The sequence below is a fragment of the Balaenoptera acutorostrata genome, chromosome 5 (genome assembly GCF_949987535.1).
Source record: "Balaenoptera acutorostrata chromosome 5, mBalAcu1.1, whole genome shotgun sequence".
Classification (NCBI taxonomy): domain Eukaryota; kingdom Metazoa; phylum Chordata; class Mammalia; order Artiodactyla; family Balaenopteridae; genus Balaenoptera; species Balaenoptera acutorostrata.
In genome coordinates, this window is record NC_080068.1 from 607,419 (window position 1) to 628,143 (window position 20,725).

Sequence of the window (20,725 nt, forward strand, 5' to 3'; positions counted from 1 at the left end):
TCACCTGTCTCCACTCAGACCTGGCCTTTCGGATTCAGCCATCCTACCCACTAACAGACAAGTAGCAGAAATCGCCTTCCTGGAATGGCCCCGATTGTCCATTCCCGAGAAGAAGCACCTTCCAGAGGCAAAGGCTCTGGGACCATCGTGGCCATGGGCAGAGGCCAGCTCTTCCGGTCAGTCCTAGGTGAGCCACGTAATGGGCGACCTCACTCAGCCCATCTGTTCCCCTAGGAACATTTACACTTTCAGAGGAACTGACATCGTGGCGTCCATCGCTCGCAGGGTGAGTTTCCCCTCCTTCGGGACACACAGGTGCAACCCTCGACCTGGGACAACTAGATCCAGGAAAACAAGAAGCGTGGTTTGGGGAAGAGAAAGTCATTGTGTGATTGCAGCGTCCTCTGACCTTCATTCTCATCCCCATCCCCTTTCTTCGGAAAGGACCCTTTTCAAAGACGTTCCTGCTCTACCATTCCTCATAGAGTCAGGTCCGCTCTTCATGACTCCATCACAGTCTCTCCATCTTTTAGGAAAAGCATTCTGAGTCCAGCTCGAAGGTGGTAGGAGACATGCTAAGACCAGACAACATTAAACTGCTCACCATTTTGGTACATTGACAGCAGTGACCTGTCACCTTGGTCCATGAAATGTAGTTGGTAGAATCAAACAAACACAATCTGTTGCTTCAAGCCCTTAAAGGGACTGGATTCAGCCAAAGGGTAATAAAGCCCAGAGTAGAAATCATGCCTATTCCAGTCAGAACCACTTTGAAGCCACTGGGGTTCCTGGCAAGGGTTCTAACAACCTACCTGCCGACCCTTGTTCTTGAGCACCTTACCCAAAGTCTTTTAAGGCAGTCCCTTTTCTCTCAGCATTCACAACTGTGCCTGACCACATGGGAAAGCAATACGCCATCTTTGCACCCATCATTATGAGGCTTGGACACCTCTATGCTCACTTACACTCATCTACTGAATAGCCAGCTGCAGGGCCAGAATCAGCGAGCCTCAGCCTTTACGTTCCAGGTTCCTTTTGAGTCAGCGGCAGGGTCTTCCAGGTGGGCATCTGATACCCCACTTTGATTCTCCTTCAGAATTCCAACACAGATTTCTAAAATCGCCTTCCCCATAGAGAGATATTCGTAATCGTTCAATTACTGGGGGCCCGTTTGACTGGCCATACATTAGTCTGTAAATATCCAAGCATTATTCTGGGGGTGGGAATCCGAAGCCCCAGTTTCTCGATGAGCCTTCTATTTTGCCTATTGTGTGGACTTACCCTTGCCCTTCTGCCACCAAAGTTTTACTATCTAAGGGGGAAGGGTGGCTGGTTTCCAAACTGACTTACACCTTTCAGTTAGGGATTTTCCATCAGTGCATCAGGCAGCTCGCTTTGCTAGAGCAGAGAGGGAATCATGACGTTTAGGCGATTTAGCAGTAGGAGCTGGCCATTGGGGGATTTTGTCACTGGCTTTAAATGGACAGCTACAACCTGCCCTTGGGGACAACGTTCTTCTCCTCCACCCCCTCCAGAGCTGCCATCAAATGTTCTCCCATGAGTACCATTTCCACTGCACCAGTGATTGCTGCTGAGTTGCTCTGTCTTTGCTGAAAAGTCCCTCTGACCGTGCAGTTATTGAGGGGCTTAGAGTGATGTGATATCTCAGTTTCAGGATCTGTCTTCACCAAAGGCTGGTAACACAGAAACAATTGACTCCTGAACGAATTCTAGGTAGTTGCTGCATCCGGTGATGGACGGTCCTAAATTTCCACTATTTTATGCCAAGATGCAGTATTAGGTTTCTGCCAGAGACTCTAGTCTGCCTACATCCATTTGATGATACTTCCAAAATGATGTACGCTTTAGTTAAATGAGAATAGTCACTGTGGGTGGAAACTGGGCAATTCTGGAGGTTCTCAAATGAAAGTGGAGTCAAAGGTGAAACCGACTTATTTAAGCTATAAGCCAATAATGGCAGGCCCTCTGTCTCGTATAATAAATGCATCACAAGATGTCTCTTTCCTTCTTGCTCCCCGATCCGCAGTTTCATTCTAGTGCGTCCACTGCAGTAGCCTTGCCCTTTCGGCTTTAGGATACCGCCTGCCACAGCTTCAGGTTCCTGTGTGGCCTCATGCCCCCTCAAGAGGAGGTCTGTATTAGGGGCCCAAGCCTTCATCGGCAGACACCATCCCTCGCTTCCACGTTGTATCACTCCAGGGTGACCCATCACTGGCTGCCACGTCGCAAACCTAGGCGTGCTTGTCCCTACGGTATATCAAAGGCTTCAGGAGGACAAGTCCATTTTTCTGCAGGTGACAGAGTTGCAATTTTGACGTTCAAAACACGGACTCTCTGTGTTCCTACCTTTGTCAATCCTGAAAGAAGTAACACTCATACATCTGAAATTCTGGGGAACAGTTTGGATGCTGTACATGGCAACCAACTGAAGGTGAACACTCATCCGGAGGGGTCTTCTCCATCCCATGGTGTTTACCCTCCCATTATCTGCGCTTGATCTTTTACGCAAAGAAGAGAAGAAAGCCAAGATTCACAGGCAGGCGATGGTACTTTTCAGCCACATGGTCCCTCCCTCCCCTGGCCTGCCTGTTACCACGTGCTGCTTCGATGGCACGTTTAGTAACAGAGTCACAAGAGAAGAAGGCTGAAAGTAGACTGATTGCCCGAGGGGTAATGAGAACTCTGCAAGTCTTGCATTTCCTCCTTAGCTTAAAGAAGTATGTGGAGGTATTGGAGAAAATGGTAAACACTGTGTTCTCCCAACATACTACAAATTTAACTTTACTTTCAAACAGATTTATTGTAAGTCTCCACCTGTATAGGAAATAGATAGAGATCCTGCCCCTCCAAAAGTTAGTTATAAAATTGAACTCTCCAGATAAAAGAAAATAAATCATGTTGAATTTTCCTGAAAATGAAAATTTTCAGAATTTTATAAAGAACAAATTATATGTATTATTTCCTGAATAAACAAGTATCTTTTCTCCTCAAATATAGTTTATTTATCAGGTCTAATTTATATAGTTAGCCCTAAAGTATGTCTTTTTCCATTACTCAAACTTTCATTCATTAAAAAATATTTCCGAAATGCTTTCTACGTAATCTCTACTGTTCTAGGTGCAGGGAATTCCATGGTGGAAAAAAAAAACCCAAAAAAACAAGACAGTGCCTGTTTCTTTTTTATATATAAATTAATATATATACTTCAATACAGACACAGACAGAGATGAAGATATGTATAAAGAGATAGATATCTACAATGGATTTTACTGAATCCCCAGAACTATAACATAAAGTTACAAAGCAGTGAGTTAGTCATGAGTAAATCTGAAGGTATCATGAAGAGGAAAGCAAAAGCTTTTGTCCTAAGTGGACATCAGCATTCCTGTATGCTGTTTTTATTCCCCAGATGAACCTGAGGTGCAGTAGCCCCCTGGCTCATTTCAGAGATCTTCAGCAAGAACAAAATGCACATCCAGTAGAAACCGGTGAATATACACTCAGTGATTTCTATAATTGTAATCACGCTGGCCCACAAAATAGGCCCAGCAGACCTCCAAGATCTGCTGGAATAAAACCAATAAAGAAAGTGAATAAATCATGTTTTTTCATGAAAAGCAAATTAAACATTACTAATTTTTAAATTATTTGAAGCTAATTAGTTAATAGTAACTGATATTATACGAATATGAGTTAATGGTGTCATATTGTTTGGTATAAATAATGCAACAGCAATTAATATGTCTTAATATTATCTCAGAAGGAAGAGAGAAAAGGCAAACATAAAATCCATTTCCAAAAATATAACTCAACACTTTGGAGGTTATTAAATCTCAGCACATTCATAAAACCTCCTAGACAAGAACGAATTCATTTCTAAGTACTGAACGGAGAACAGAAGTTGGACATTAGGGCGGCATTACTGCATAATGATGTTTTCCAGAAACAAATTGCCAAGCCATTTGTGACCTCAAGTGTCCAAACGATTTCTTTTTGCAGTATTTCGTTACACGACAATATATTAACACAGTACTGCCTCCTTTTTAAGAAGTTTTCAACATCTATGTGTCTTTATTGTTTGTGCTTTTTTGTGGTAAATGGATATAACATAAAAGTTGCCATGTGGACCAATTTTAAGTGCACAGTTCTGCGGCATGAAGCACATACCCATTCACCATCGTCTCCAGGACCTTCTCATCTTCCCCAGCGGAAAGTCCGTCCCCATGAAACACTAGCCCGCCGCCCCTCCCCCAGCCCCCTGTACCCACCACCTTCGTTGGTCCTTATGGATTTCACTGCTGTAGCACTGCCTCCTGAAATAGACACGTTGTTAATCTTTTGCTCCTCGCCTGGGCCGTGCCTAGGACGATGCTGTTTTGTGAGCGCGGAGGAACTTGTGTGTTTCCTCCCTGTTCAGGGGCTCAGCTGCCAGGGCCTGACCGCGCTCACTCTGCCTGACTCTGATGCCCTCTTCTGTCTCCCCCACGGCCTCCTCGCGCATAGGCGGTGAGGTCTAGGAGACCAGCAGTTACGTCTGCCGAGGACGGAAGGGGCGGGAGCGGTGCTCCGCGCTTATCAATAGATTCAGGCTGGTTCAGGCTCCTTGCAGCCGAGTGTGCGTGGAGTTCCGTGCAGAGGTCTGCGTCGCTTCGACCTGGACGTGGGGTTGGGGTACATCTGAGGGGAAGAAGGTGCTGAGTGTGTCTAGGACAAGACGAGCCCCGGCCTTTACTTGTGAGCACCCCTGTGACTTTGCTGCAGGCGAGTCAAGGGACTGGAAAGGTGTCAGATTCACGCGGCAGGCGAACGACAAGCCCTAGGGATTCCCTTCCTCCACTGATAGGCTAAACCTTAAATACGAAAGGAAAAAAACACTGACATAAGTTTTTCTAAATTGAGGAACAACGAAATAACACTTACCAAGTAACTCAGACACACTCACTGCTTTTTGAGGCTGGGTTACTTTATAGTTTAAGTCACTATGGTTTATTTCAATGTTCACAAGATTGTCCCTGGGAATACCAACAGAGTTAATTGAGCTCAAGATTCTCAGGCACTTTTAATTCCTAGTTGACAAAGGTAATATGTATTTTTGGTTCAGATGTTGTTTAGTGTTGAGTTAGACACGCCACTGTATTCAGTACTAATCACAATAGCTTTGCTTGGAAGGCATTCACATCTTGTTGGTATTTAGGGAAAAGAATTTTTCCGCTGACCCAATACTTTTTCTATGCTTTATTCCTGAGAAACTGGAAAAAGACATTAAATGTAAATCTCTGCTGAGTATATTATTTACAAACATTGGAGTGTGTGTCTAATTTTACTTCAAGTCTTGGTCCTGTCCCGTGTGACTTACATGGTCCTGGAGAAAGCACACAGTTTTCCCGAGTCTTGGCGCTCCATCTGTGGCTGGGCTTTTAGACTGGCAAGAAGCAATTAAATAACGTATGGAAAGAACTGGCACAGAACCTGCATATACTGGGTGTTTAATAAATGGTAGTCATTTACCTGACATTCTTAATATATTAGGGCAGAGACTCTGCTTTCTTAATACATTCTGGAAGTCGTTATATGTGACCAGAGTAGCTAAACAATATTTTAAAATAACTTATGAACCCTCACCGTCTCCAGCTCAGATTCCACGTTGAACTTCATCAGTACCTTGAATTACCTCTTGTTATTTCTACTTGGATGTTCAATAGGTATTTCGAATATTCCAAGCCAAACTCTTGATATTTCCCCATTTTAATGCAATAACACTGCACAGCCAATTCATCAGTAAATATTTGTTTTACCTTCAAATATGCCCAGATTCCAGCCTCTCACCCACTCACTGCTACCACCTGTGCCTAAGCTGTCATCATCTCTCACCGGGAGTTTTCCAGTCGCTTTCTGGTTGGTCCTTCTGCTTCCGACTTTAGCATACTCCATCTCAATATATACTCACTCTTTACTCTTCACACAAGAGCCAACATAATACTTGTGCAACTTGCAGATCCATCACTCTCCTGCTCAAAACTCCCCAGAGACTTCCCAGAATATGCCAAGGAAAACCCTCTGTGGCCCTGAGAGATTTCTGTCCACCAGTGACCCACACCCGGGCCATCCTTGGCCATCACCTACTCTGCCTGTTGACACATCCTGTTCCCAGCTATTCTACCCACACACGAGGTGTGCTGTTGGCCTAGGGCCTTTCTCTGCATGTGGTTTTCCCTCCTGAAATGTCCTTTCCCCATTAATATCGAGGCCAACTCTTACATTGCCTTTAGGTCAGCAGTTTTCAAAGTGTGGTTGCAGACCGCTAGGGGTCCCCGTTATCTTTTAGGGAGGTTCACAAAGTCAAACTTCTTTTCATAAAGTACTAACACGTTATTTGACATTTTCACTATGATTGTATTTCAAGAAAGCTGCAGTAGCCACTTTTGATGTGGAACATCATTTTCACTTGAAGGAACGACTGACGAACGACGGTTCTTCAGATTATGAAATTGGGGGGACGTTTTCACAGTAATGAACAAAATGAGCTGTTGCACCCAAAAAATAACGGAGAAGACTTGCAGTCAATAATAAATTGCAAGCTTAACTTTTACGCTAAAGTGAGAATTTTGGAAAATTTACGTCTGCTATGATGAGCTTGACAACTCAATTTTTAAAGACATTTATGGCAGGATAAGTAATGGTATTAAACTGAAATGTGCATTATATAATACAGTGGATCAATATTTGGAAAATCTACATAGCCCAGAGATTTTTTCTCATGTCCAAATCATGCATGAGTAAAAGATCCAAAGTGCAAGATCAATGAATATAAACACAATTGAGTATGAAAAATTCACTGATACGTTCTGACATTTCAGTGCTCACAGCTTTCAGATGCCACCCTGCCCTTCTCTTGTCCCCAAAGAGTTAAGCTGATGAGAAGGCCATGCGCTTCCTGCTTCAGCACCTGGGAAAGTTCAAGCACGCAGACTCTGACCCTCATCTGGGCTCGCTCGTCCACGTCCTACCTCAAAACCACAAGGACAGGTAAAGCCAGCTGCCTTTCCTTGTTCTCTCAAACCAGGAGAGGTTCTGCCTGGGAGCCTGCACTACTCTTCCCAGAAAGTGTCATCACGTGAGCGATAAGTACATTTGTCACACCTCTTGATGCACGTGTGGCAGCATAAACCCAGCAGCCTCATGAAATGTTGAGTGGAGAGTTGACCCCTGTCCTGTGGGGCAACCACAAGACATGTACTACAGTTAGCATGCGAGGAGCTACTCTTGTTGAGTTTTGATGTGTAATCAAGGAAAAATATCACCATTATCCACAAAGGCTATTAAATACGCCTCTCTTTTTGAACAGTGCTTGTGTTCGACGCAAGGTTTTCTTTGTGTTCTCCAACCAGACGACGTAAACCAACAGACTAAATGCAAAAATGGGAGTCCAGCTCTCCTTTCTTAAGCCAGACACTAAAGAAACCTACAACATCCTAAAATAACACCACTCCTCTTCCTAATTTTTTTTTTTTTTGTTTTGGAAAATAGTCACTGTTTATAAAAAAAAAACTTTTCTTTACGTCACCATATAGCATGTTCATTATTGTTGTTTCAAATGAATCAAAAAGTAAAAAAATTCACACCTTGCTTTTCTAATATGGCAAATATTGTTACTTAAAACTCACATGAAGAAAAGCTCATTGGACCCCCTCAGTGATTTATGAGAATGCAAAGGGACCTTTACACTGAAACGTCTGAGACCCACTGGCTTCGGTCTGCCCAGTTGTCACCTTCGCAGGAGGATCTTACTTGATGGCAATCCTCCAGGCTGAGGACAACCCTGCCCCCGACCCTACCCGGCTCCTGCAGCCCCTCCTCTGCCCCTTTCCTCTCGGGCACTCAGCACCACTGACATGCCCTCACGGATTTACCGTCCATCTTCACTCCACGGGGAGTGAGTGCAGCAAGGCAGGGTTTTGTCTTTTGTGCGCGGAGGTGTCTCTAGTTTTTAGAGCACCCTGGAATCCTGACGCACACTAGGTACTCATGACCTGTTTGTGAAATGGACAAATAAGGGAACAAATCAAAACTGAAATCAGTGAATGAATAGATAAGTACATGTTAACCTGTTTTATAAGCTGAGGTGGAAACTAGCCACCTGATGATTTTCAGACACAACAATAATTCCATTAAGAATATATCCTGTTGTGTAATAACCTAAATGGGAAAAGAATTTGAAAAAGAATAGATATATGTATATGTATAATATTGAATCACTTTGCTGTACACATGGAACTAACACAGTGTTGTAAATCAACTATATAGTCCAATATAGAATAAAAATTTAAAAATAAAAGAATAGATCCCATTAGCAATGTTTCCCGGAATCATGTGGTGTCTTTAATATATCTAAGAAGCATGGCTGTAAATCACTCTCCTTATGGTTTACTGTTTAGAAATCAGTATTCCCAAATATAATTAAGTCAAAATATATCATTAATATGTTTAATTAATTTCCATTAGTTTAACCCTGGGTAACAGGAGAATGTACTGTGTTTAAGTAGCTAATCAGGGGGCTATTGTAATATTTGCAAATAATAAACCAGTTGCTAAAGTGAAGGAAATAATAAAGTTGTTTTGGAAGTCCAGAAATTTTAGTAATATTGCAATCTTTCTGTGCTCCATTGTGCTCCTAATTTGCATGTAAACTGGTAATACTGTGTAATTTCCCAAGCACAAAACTCATAGCCATTTCCCAGCATTATCCATTTGTGTTTTTGCGAGAAGATAAATTCATCCCCTACAAAAATATCCCGAGGTTTACTCAGCTCCTCTCCGGTGTGTGACTTGCCCAGTAATTTGGGTCTCATTGAATCTACACCTCATGGTGATGGCGAAATTTTTCAGGACTTAAGTCCAGGAATATTTGTTTATGTCAGGAGAGGCACAATTATGAAATAAAATCTGGATTTTAATGAGGCTAAGAAGATCAAAGAAAAAACAGAGTGTTTATTGCATTTACAAAACACTAAAAAAATGCTTTCACGTGCTTGAGTCTGAGTGCTGGATTAAGGGGAATAAATTTGTTTTGCATAAAGCAAACCACTTTATACACTTTTACTTGAAAATGTGTTCAATTAAAACAAAAAATATTGTTTTGCTAATGAAATTGGCCTAAATTCAGCCACAATTCACTTCCCCATCGCCTGCTTCAGTCAGGCTAAGCTTCTTATCACCTTCGTAATAGAGTCCAGCAATTGCCACGTGGGGCTCTGTACTGGTCAGAGTCTGGTTTGTGCCCCAAGAAAAAACATACAGGCTTCGTAATTAAATTAGGGGTGTTTTAAATCCTACTGATGCTAAGATTCTATACCTGCTTTCCTGACAAACTGTACGTGCGTTTTCTGATTTACTGCTCTGATTTCCGGTCCCTGTGCACAAACCAGTCTTTTAATTATATGTGTGATTCCTAACCCCTTCTCTGTCTAGGATTTGGGAGCCCATGAGTCCAGCTGTACTCGTTCAGGCCCTTGCCTTAGGCTTCCTGGTACTGGCCTCTGCTGGTCACAAGCACGCAAGGTCCCTACGTGTCCGTTACGTGATAAGGTTGATTGCATAACTACTGACCATAATACAAGGTTTAGGAGAAAAAACCCAGCAATGTTTGCTAAGGTTGCCTTGTATAACAAGGGGTTTCTTTTCTGGTTCACCAATATGTCTCCACAATGGTGGCTAAATTCTCTGCAGGCCAAATAGGAAACCTGGAAGACCCCTTCCAGCCAAAATGTCACACAAAGTGCTCTTCTCGGCCACATTTAAGGATAATAGGAATAGCACTATAAGTACATCAGTTTCCCATATTAAAATGAAATACAGAGACATCTATATTGGAGACAGAAGTGCTCACAGAGATATAGCTGCAAATTTTCCAGCTTTCCATCTTTTTAGCTGCCAAGTGTTTGAAGTGATATCCTATCCACCCTGTCTTAAAGAAAAGACTTTTTCTTCCTGATTTGAAAGATCGCTTTATTGTCTAGGCATTTACACCGGGAGCATGCTTTTTTGTTTGTTTCATTAAAATAAACACCAGCTTAAAACTGGAATCAAAACATTCTTTCAAAGTTAGATACTTGGCTGTCCAGAAGTAAGTCAGCTTTTATTTAGTTAATTTACTTTATTATAATAGATATAAGTACAAACACCAAATGTACTATATTGTTATTTCAGACCCTCAGCTTAAAAGTATAAATAAGATACAAAGAGAAATGCTACATCTGCTCCCTGATTTTAAAAAAAGAGCTTTTTATGAAGGTTGATTTGTAATTTCTGATGGGTAGTGTGATGTAGCAGAAAGACACCTAACATAATCTTCAGTTCATCAAAATTGTAGAGATATGTCTCTGTGGAAAATATATGAAGACCAGAGTCATAGGTTTGGGGCATAAATTCTTTGTGTGCTACTAAGGACTTTCACAGGACAGTTACTTGTAATGCCGTGACTTCAGTTCCCTCATCTGTAAAATGAGACTAATTTGTACTCCCCCTAATACAGTTATTAGAAGACTCAAACTATATAATATACAGATAAGGAACTTCACGTTTTCACACACTAAGTGATATTAGTCAGCATTATTCCCCAGTTGGGCCAAAAATGTAAGGTCATAAGCAAATTACTCGGACAGACCTCATTTTACTTCTCACTAAATTAAATTAAGGGATCGAAAGACACCATCTTTTCTATGTTTCAAATTCTAAGCTTTCATTGACAATTCATTGCTGTAAGCTGTTGCTTCCTGTGATTGATCAGAATTTCATTTCCTGAGTCTTTGAAAGTAAAGAAAATATGTATGTTAACTACAAATAATTTACAAGACTAAAACGATTACCTGATATATTGCTGGCTTTGATTCAACTTCCTGGAAAGATGTTTCAAAGCTTTTTGACTCGGAAAAGTAGAATAAGAAACGGCAGCAGGGTATTCTGTTTCTTCACGAGGAACAGGGCAGCTGGAATTATGTGTTCCCATTGTACATAATCCCTTAACTTCAGTGTGGTCTGAAATGAAAATTAGGACAGGATATTCAGACAAGAGGATTACTTCACAGTGGGGAGGACAGAGCTTTTTAAAATTTTATCATTTCACTTTCAATGTTTAAAACAGTGGTTAACAAGTTCAATCACTGCCCCCTTAACAAGTGGTATTTATATTTCATTTACATTTTAGTATAAATACATCAGAGGAGACAACATGAAACAAAGGCGTTCCCCTTGAATTCTTGGAGTCACTGGATCCAGATCTTTGTTAGAAATAAGAAATTCTTTCCAGAAAGTCTCTGGGCTTATTTTCATAAGATATCAGACATTTGGATAAAAGATGGCAAGTTTGTGTGACCTTGTGTCACCTTGAGAGGAACTTACAAACGTCATCCGGAAAGCCAGTGACTCAGGTGTAAACCAAACCTGTCCTGGGCTTTTCTCAGTAATACTGGTGTGAAATGTGCTGGAGGCGTCAGCGGCCCTCAGGTCTGGGTAGCAGTGACCTTCTCACTCAGCTGAGGTTCCCTGTCCCCTGTCCTCTCCTGGCCTTGGACAGCATCCGGGCCACCCATGCGGGTGTGTCCAGGCAGGGGAGTGGCGGTCGGCCGCAGCTTCCCTCTGGACAAGCGCCCGGGCCCGTCTCACTGCTCTTCGCTTTCGGTAGATGTTCCGGTTCTTGTTTTCCTTGTGGGTTGGTTACTGAAACACTTTCCTGTGAACGCTTTGTTCACCAACACCGTCTGATTAATGACCAAATTTGGGCTTATTTTCTAGATTCTATTAGTGATACTCCTTCGGGGAATGACTTTTGCAGGCATCCTCTGGTTCTGGAAGATGACTGGGAATAACCCCGTCACTTTTCCAACACACGCACACACATACACATGCGCGCGTGCACGCGCGCACACACACGCGCACGCACACACAAACCACACGCACAAACACACACACGCGCGCACACACACATGCACAGGCACGCACACGCACAATGCACAAACACACGCACACACATACACATGCGCGTGTGCACACGCGCACGCACACGCGCACGCACACACAAACCACACGCACAAACACACACATGCACATGCGCGCACACACACACGCTTAAACACACACAAACACACACGCACGCACTCTTCTGACCCCATTATCCCATCAAACGCCCATCAAAATCCCTGCATGCATGATTTGTTTTCCCCAAATTCTCCCTTCCTCCCCCTTCAGGGATAGGAAGTTACAAGAAATTTGACAGTATAACTTTAACTCCTCGGTCAGTAATATGACTTCTTCATTTTCAGCTTATAAGCCATTAAAAAATATCAGATCTTTTCTACCTATGCCCATTCCATGAAATATTTTACACCCATTAAAAAGAGACTGTTAAAGCTATTCCTGTTGACCTGGAGATATTTCCACAGTGGGTTAGGTAAGCAAGTTTCATAGAAAGGTGTATAATATGATTCCTTTTTAATAAAAGAACCAATGACTTAAAGTCATAAATATGAAGCTATATTCGCAGAGAAAGTGACGGTAGAATATACTGGAGTGTTAACATTGGTTGAGGGTTAAGATAAAAGGTACATAAGCAAAAATTGCAGTTTAAGAGGACGTTTTCCTCAGTAAAGGTGGCATGGGAGATTGTGATTCCATTTATGTAAAAATTATCTATGCACATTTATACATAAGGTACATACAATGAAATGAATGAATGAAAGGATGGTCACCTAAATTTTGACAGTAATTTTCAAAGTCATGCTACTTCTATTGATTTCCACGTGATTCTTTTCTATTCTGTAATGTTTGAACTAGTTACAACAAGCATGCTTTATTTATGTAATAAGAAAAATTAGCAAAGCTATTTTAATTATAAAAATGTTCACAATTTAAAAAAATTTTAGAAATAAAAACCAGAACTCTCTTGCTGTCACTTTGTCACTTCATATCTTTGATTTAGATGAATCTTGAAATCAGAAGGGCTTTTCGTTTTGTTTTACTGCCTATGTAAGCTATTGTTATTAAATTTAAGAACGTTGAAAAACTACCTCTTATAGTCTCTCTTGTTTCATTTCTGAACTTTGTATGATTTAAAGTCTTGTATGATTCTTAGCAACTTTCATATAAATCCTGAAAATAAAGAAATAAGTTAAGCCACTTACCGAGTATAGGAGACACACAGTTGTAAACTTTTGTAGGTCACACTCTATACCATTTCCTTAAAAATAATAAGTGTAAATATAGAGACTTTACATTTTATGTAAATACCTTTCTTCCATCCATCCATCCATCCATCCGTCCATCCATCCATCTGTCCATCTATCCATCCATTTATTCTTTTTCAAAAAATAGAATGAAAACATAATACCCAATGAAAATGCACATTGAGAGGAAGAAAATAATGTTTTTGTTTACTTCCATGTTTCTTTCCATTTGTCCATATCATTCTAAAATCTTTTAAGCAGGAATATTAATTTTAAACTGTTCAGATCTTTGAAATTTACACTTGCTTTCACATTTATCACCTCATTTTTTTTCTACTGTAATCCTACGATGTGGAAATCATCATTTTACAAATGAAGAAACCAAGGTTCGGAAAGTGACTCTTGCCCAAGCACGTGGGGTCCTAGGCTCATTCTCTTCACCTTCTATTCCGCTCTCTCTAGCCATTGATTTAAATATATGTACACCCACACACCTGGTGGGCTGCCTATCTAGCGGTGGGCTGGGGCAGGTAAGTACCACTATCCGTTAAGCATCTGCTGCGGACCTTGAGACAACATCAATATGTATCAGAGCCAGGTTTCATCCCAGGCTGATTTGCACCTTAATACAGCATTTGTCTCTTGCCATACCCATGTATCTCTGTGGTGAGGCTCAATGTTTAGTCAACGGCCCTGAAAACAACCAGAAGAGATTGTCACTTAGAATCTGTGGAGAAGTTCAACCGACTAGCAGGCAGTGTGCTGTGTGAAGAAGTGAAAAGCTTCTCTTACTTAAGGATTCTCTTACTTCTTGAATGATATTTCTTCCATTACGAAGAACAAGGAAATTTTGGAAATGACCCTTATCTGAAAGGCTGATTTTGAGGTTTGCCTCTACAGTTTGTTAGTGGGGATACTTTAGCTAGTTCATTTAATGTGCATAAATCTCAGCTTCCTCATCTGTAAGTAGACTTAGAGGGATAACTAAGCATCAGACCAAATAAGATATCTTTCTGTAAGCACTTGATACACCCTAAAGTTTGGGCAAATGTCGTGCTTTGCGTTTTACATTTCATTTTGCCTAGTTTCTGATTCCTATTATTCAGTTTTTGTTTTGTCAGAAATGACACATTTTAAAATTAGAACATTATTTTTCATCTATCAATTCAGACTTTTCCCTGTAACTTTGGAAAGATAATTAGGAAGGAGAAATCAGAGCCAGAGCTAGCAGTTTTATAGAATGGCAATTTTGAAGGAGCCAGAGACCAATAAAAAGTATTCTAGAAAGAAGGAAGTGATGAGTCTAGAAATTCCTAAGCAGCAGTTTGCCAAGTCAAGACTCTGGTTATAGGGGCAGAAGCAGCCTTAGTATATCCGAGTGTGTGTGTGTGTGTGTGTGTGTGTGTGTGTGTGTGTGGTGTCAGAGGGATCATCACGTGGGCAACTGGCAAACGTGTAGGACCAGACTGGTTTTTGCCCCGTAATTCACTCTACACTTCTTTATAAATACGCGGGAGAAGCGGGGATGAAGGAAATCTGAATAAAACTATCCAGCTCTTACATAGTCTGTTCTGTGTCAGGCAGTTTTGAGACCACTTGCATACTCGTTTCATCCCCGTTAGGACCTGTAAGATCGCTCAGGTTGGGCCCCGTGCTCCTTATTCTACAGGAGCTGCAGAGGTTACATGCAAGGCCGTGTAGATGAGAAACTGTGGAGCTGAGCTGAGGGGCCCAGGTTGGAGCCCAGGTCCTTCCACCCCGGTGCACTGCCCTGTCCCGGGCTTGCCTTGGACATCCATGGCCCTGAAAGCATTTCAACTGGATGCAGAGACCAGAGATTCTTTTCTGGCAACAGCAACGACGACTTCTCAACAGGGAAGCATTCAGCGTCGGTAACAGTTATATAGAGGATCTCAGTTTTCTTCCAAATCGAGAAGCAGCTTCAGATGAACAGCTTTAGATGCTTGATGAACAGCTTTAGATGCTTGAGAACACCCAATTTAAGATGTTGAAATAAGATTTGGGGACCGGCTCAGACAACACAAGGTTATTTTCGTTTCCAGAAATCTCCGCTATGAGCCCACGATTTACAATCTGTTGGTTGAGGTTTATTTGTCAGGTGGATGATTTTCCATCATAGAATTTCGTAAGAATGGAAAACAGCTTTAGGATATGTTTACCCTAATGTTTCAGAAATTCAGATTCAGAAACAAACATATATGTTTATTTCCATGTTTCAGATTAAGTGAATGTAATTAAAGAGAGGGACAGGGCCATTCCCTATTTACCAGGAAGCAGAAAAGACAGACATCCACACTGCTTCTCTTTGTGCCAAGCTTTGCATTCCTGCAAACAGCCAGAGGTGCTGTAGGTCCTGAGATTCTGCAGCTTCATGTGAGCGTTGCATTCTCCCCAAGGGTATTCTTGCTGGGCTGTCTTAAGACAAAATAAACACCTGGGTCAGGAGATCTGTCTGAGTCAATTCACTCCTTTCCTCCCCAAGAAGAGAAGCTGATACACATTTTTCCTTTTCTCTCAGAGGTCTTTGAAATTTTTTTAGTTGACAACATTTGCTTATTTTGCCTACTCTGTTAACCTGAAAATCCCTGAAGGAAAGTCTAATGTTTGTCCTTTAATATCTATCCCAAATACTCTGTACCTGTAGTGAATCAATAAAATCAGACAGAGTGCTCTAAAAATTAACTCATACAAGGAAAAATAGTATCATTCCTGGAAATGATATTTTAGCATATTAATCAACCCACTCACAAAACAGTCACCAAAATCACGCACAAAAAAAGATCCTTTAAAGCAGACTCACAGACATGAGAACAAACTTGTGGTTGCCAAGGGGGAGGGTGGGGGAGGGATGGAGTGGGAGTTTGCCATTAGCAGATACAAACAAATATACATAGGACGGATAAACGGCAAGGTCCTAGCGTATAGCACGGAGAACTATATCCAATCTCCTGGGATAAAGCATAATGGAAAGGAACATAAAAAAGAATGTATATATATATATATATATATATATATATATATATATATATATATAACTGAATTGCTTTGCTGTACAGCAGAAATTAACACAACTTTCTAAATCAACTAAATTTCAATTAAAAAAAAAAGATCCTTTATTGAGTACCTATTATGTGCCAGGCAACCCGGTAAGTGCTTTCTTTATGTTATTTCACTTAAACTTCATTATAACTGTGAAAGGACACATTACCCCGGCCTGCAGTGTGCAGAGAGGAGATGGAAGTTCAGGAAGTTAAACTAGGAAATTACAGAGCAAGGGGCTGGCAAATGGAAACCTGCCAGACTCGTCGGATTCCAAGAGTACTGCTCTGCCCGCTGACCTCCTTCTCAGAACGTCCCGTTGAGAAAACGCACAGTTCAGCCACGTGGGCAGTGCTCTTACTGTCTGTTTCCAGATCGACTGAAATTCAAAGTTAACTTGGGTTTGATGGGCTTCCCAGCATTCACTTACATTGTATATGTGAATTCGCTGTTTTTCCTAAGTATGAGCCTCCCAGTAAAGGAAAAGTAAGTATCTGACCTGAAACTCAGGAATTTCTGGTGGTGTTTGAACCGCAGACGCAGGAGAAAGGAATTTCTGGCGAAAGGTGTTATTTACGTACTTATGGGTTCGCTACCCCGTGAGTTCCATCAGACTCTGTGTTTTGCGATTGTATTTACCTGCACCTGGCGGAGGGTCATCCGAGCATGCATTCCCACAGGTGATGGCAAGCTTAACCCATCAGACTGCGGCACCTTCGTCCGTGAGTAGATAATAAAGATGATCCCAGCGTCGACAAAGCCGAGGGTTGCGTCATCAGTAAACTCCTCCTGAAACAAACATGTGCTTCTTCCCAAATTGCAGATTGACCGCAATTCTGTACAAGTTTAAGACTGGGTTTTAGCATCTCATGACAACATCTGAATTACTTAAAATCAAATATTTCATAGCAGTACGCAATCTCTTTTGACAGAAAAGCTGTGAAAATTAAACACCTAAGACCTACTCTTCATGGCTGAATCACACTTGAAGGCCTGGACAGTTTTCTCCGGATCACCTCTTGCCTGAGGTGGTATCACATCCGTATCATGACTGTCAACCACCTGAGTCCCCTGGCCCTCTCTTCACCCTGCTTGCCTTTAGTTGTTTCCTCCTTGGCTGTTCTCTTTGCTTATTTGCTTTAGAAAATCCTTTGGCCCTTTGCTTCTCTTTGCAATTAAAATATCTGGCCTGACTTAAAATTCAAATTCATTTTCCCCTGAAAGTGAAGACTTACGCTACTTTGTTAGCACTAGTGCTTTTCTTCTAGAAATCTTATGTCAGATGAAGAAATTTAAGGCTAAACTTCTGGTGACTTTGTTATTAGTGGTAATTTCAGGCTATAAGGAGAGGTAATAGGCCTTGATGAGGGAATAGGATGATCTTTCTTGTGAACGGGTCAAATACACATGCAATGGCGTTTAATACATATGCTCAGCCTTCCATCTGAAACTCAGGACCCTATTTCTCCTGGTCCTGTTATGACTCTAAGGAACACTTAACCAGCTGGTCTGGAGAAATATCTCAACTCCATTTACTTATGGAACTTTGCGTTGAATTTGCAGAGTCTAATTGCATTCTAAAAATATGTGGGCAATTCTAGCTTGTAAAAGTCATTATATAATGTTCGAAGTGAACGTACGGCTAATATTTAAAGGACTTGAAAATTTTGATGAACTAGATGTGCGAGCTCGGCTGCATGCGCTGCAGTGTGCAGCACTGTGTCTGAACATAAGCAAAAGCATCGTGAATGGGGCACAGGAGGTGGCTTTGAAGCGTGGATTAGGAGAAATTCTTTTCAAGTAACCAGTGGCTTCGTTCACTTGGTTTGGGCGGTGGGTGGTTTGATGGGATTCAGGGAAGCTAGTTTTATTTCTCATCTCTGCCATTAATTGTGTGATTTTGGATACCTGATTCAACAGCATTTCAGAATCTTCATTTACAAAACCATAATACTGGAGTAGAATACCTCTAAGTGTGTAACACCAGAAATGATTGTGCAAGACAGAAGGTGAGAATCAGCCTCGGGTGAGAGCTCAACCAGCTACTCTTGAGGGTAATACCACTGCATTTCTTAGGTGTCTGGACACCTCCTAGGCCTAAGCACTTAGAACTTCTTAGATCAATTACAAACTTACAGAACTAGGCTTAGGCAAAGTCCATCTGTACGATATTTTTGCAGAGCAATTAATTTTTCATCACCTCTTCAGACTAGAGATTCTATGGTTTGTCAAAGGTCTGTGTAGAGCTTCTTTCTAAAACATATTGTCTATTTTCATGAAAATCTAAAAGTTGTTTTAAAAATGCATTGGGTGGTTTCAAATTAACTGTATACCTTGCGATTTAGAAATCTCAGGTTTCCTTATTTGGTGGCATGAACGTTTCCAGAGTCATAACAATGATAGTAACTGATATAGCTAAAAATATCCAGGTTATGCCTCTAAAGTGGGCCTTTTTAATCTCTAAGTCAGTAGTTTCATCCATGGAAGTCTTGCCTAAATTAATAAAAAACGAATTTGTGGGAACAATTTGACAAGGTACAGTGTTCTGAGACTCTGGTGCATTCTTGTTTGTCTTGAACCCTGACGAAGTTTAAGGAAATTCAATACCCAATTGACATTGAAGAGCAAGCTTCTTCCAGAAACACCTTTTCCTTTGCTTGGATATTTTCACCGTGATTCAAACAATTTCCATATTCAGTGAATACATGTGCAAAATCCTCCAGTATGAAAATAAACCAAAGAAAACACAATCAGTTGGGTATTTTGGTCGCTTCTGAGGTTTAAATTGCTATAACTTTCTTTTCTTGATAACAGTGCCTAAGTGAGAATGCAGACATAGCAGGGAGAATAAGCAATCTGGTGATTTTGGTCTGTATTCAACAACAGTTTTCCTTTTTTGTAATATGCATTTGTCAATTTGTATATGATTATCTAATTGAGACATTTTCATACACAGTTATCTCTTGAACAACAGGGGTTCAAACTGCATGGACCCATTTTTTTCAATAAATATGTGCTACAGTACTACAAGGTCTGTGGTTGGTTGAATCCTCGGCTGGGATTTGGAATCATGGATAGGGTTTTCCTTTTAAAAGGACTGTCCTGCAAGAAAGATCACCAAAGACTTCCGTTCTCTATCTTTTCTTATCTAACTATATGAAAAAGGAAGCATGTCTCATGTGTATTCACACCGCCTGATGTCATAAGGCTGAGCTAATGACATCTGATCTTTGAGCAAATTTAGATTGATTCCCCACAGGAGTAAACTTTACCTCAATGCAAAATGATACAATGAAGTAGCTTATTATATTGATAAAATTTGAAGAAATCTTGAATCATTACCTCTGGGCCCCATGGCTTTCCAAAAAAGTCACATTCTAACAAAGTGCTACTGTTCAGATAAAAACCATTTGTCTTGACAAACTGCGTAATGCTGAAGTTTTGCTTGCTTGCAAGAAAATCAATAGCCTCTTTAGAGCCAGTGGAATTGGTACTGATTTCCTGAGGATGAAGGACTTTGGATACGATATTCCGTACGAAAAAAATAACGCCAAATGTGGCTGCAGTTTCTGTTTGGAACCTATTAGCAGGAATAAAGGCAATATTTAGAATAATGAACACTTATTATCTAGAAGACAATATCTGAACCCTAGCACCTTCTCCATCTTATCTCCTACATTTCCCCTCATTCATACTACATTCAAGCAAAACTGGATTCCTAAGACGTCTTTGTCACCTCTTGCAATCTACCTTGTGTTTCTGCATATAGTTTTGTTTACCTAGACTACCTCCCAGACTTTGCTCTGGATACATCCAAACGATCTCCACACCTCAGCATCGAGAGAGAGGTGGGTGGGTAATTGTTAGGAATACAGTTTAGGATTCAGATTTCCTGGATTCACATCCAAGCTCCACCATTCTCTGGGCGGAGTCCGTGTGACGACCCTGCAACTCTCATTTCTAAACCTTTCCCTCTTGTCTGCATCTGGTTAGTTCATTGCAGGGCAGGAGCTTTGGTTGCTCACGTACACTGTGTGTGTGGATCTGCGACCCCAGCTGGTTTGCAGGGGACAGCAGCCAGCCAGCACTCCCCCAGCCCTGTCCGATCCCCCCCTACAGCTTCTTCAGATCCGGCGTCAAGCCAGGGTGCAACCTGGAGCAGGTGCCCACTTACCTTGCAGGTCACCGGTACCACCAGGATCGGAGGTGAAACACACATTCCCAGCTCGTGTTTGTTTCCCTCACTTCAAATCTGTCTTCCTTTCTAATTGCTGATTAGAAGCAGCAGTTAGGAAGGAGAGGCAGCAGACCTGCAAAGTCTGCTTGCCCTGTGACTTAGTGGGCTGAATCCCTAGAATAAACCCCTTATTCTCTGTCAGTCATAGAGGTTCTGCTCCTCTGGTCCAGCCTGATTGTCACAGCAACTT

General features: G+C 41.4%; 1 protein-coding gene across 1 annotated transcript in view; it reads right to left on the minus strand.

The window, feature by feature from the left end:
- Positions 1-3,397: 3,397 nt before the first annotated feature.
- The window catches only part of ASIC5 (acid sensing ion channel subunit family member 5), a 48,787-nt gene continuing 31,459 nt past the window's right edge, over positions 3,398-20,725 (minus strand). Inside the window, 11 exon segments of the mRNA XM_057547134.1 lie at positions 3,398-3,552; positions 3,555-3,587; positions 4,942-5,033; positions 10,887-11,055; positions 13,197-13,223; positions 13,226-13,252; positions 15,527-15,674; positions 16,938-17,087; positions 18,906-18,943; positions 18,946-19,015; positions 19,641-19,878. Coding sequence (XP_057403117.1) covers positions 3,398-3,552; positions 3,555-3,587; positions 4,942-5,033; positions 10,887-11,055; positions 13,197-13,223; positions 13,226-13,252; positions 15,527-15,674; positions 16,938-17,087; positions 18,906-18,943; positions 18,946-19,015; positions 19,641-19,878 — 1,147 coding nt within the window.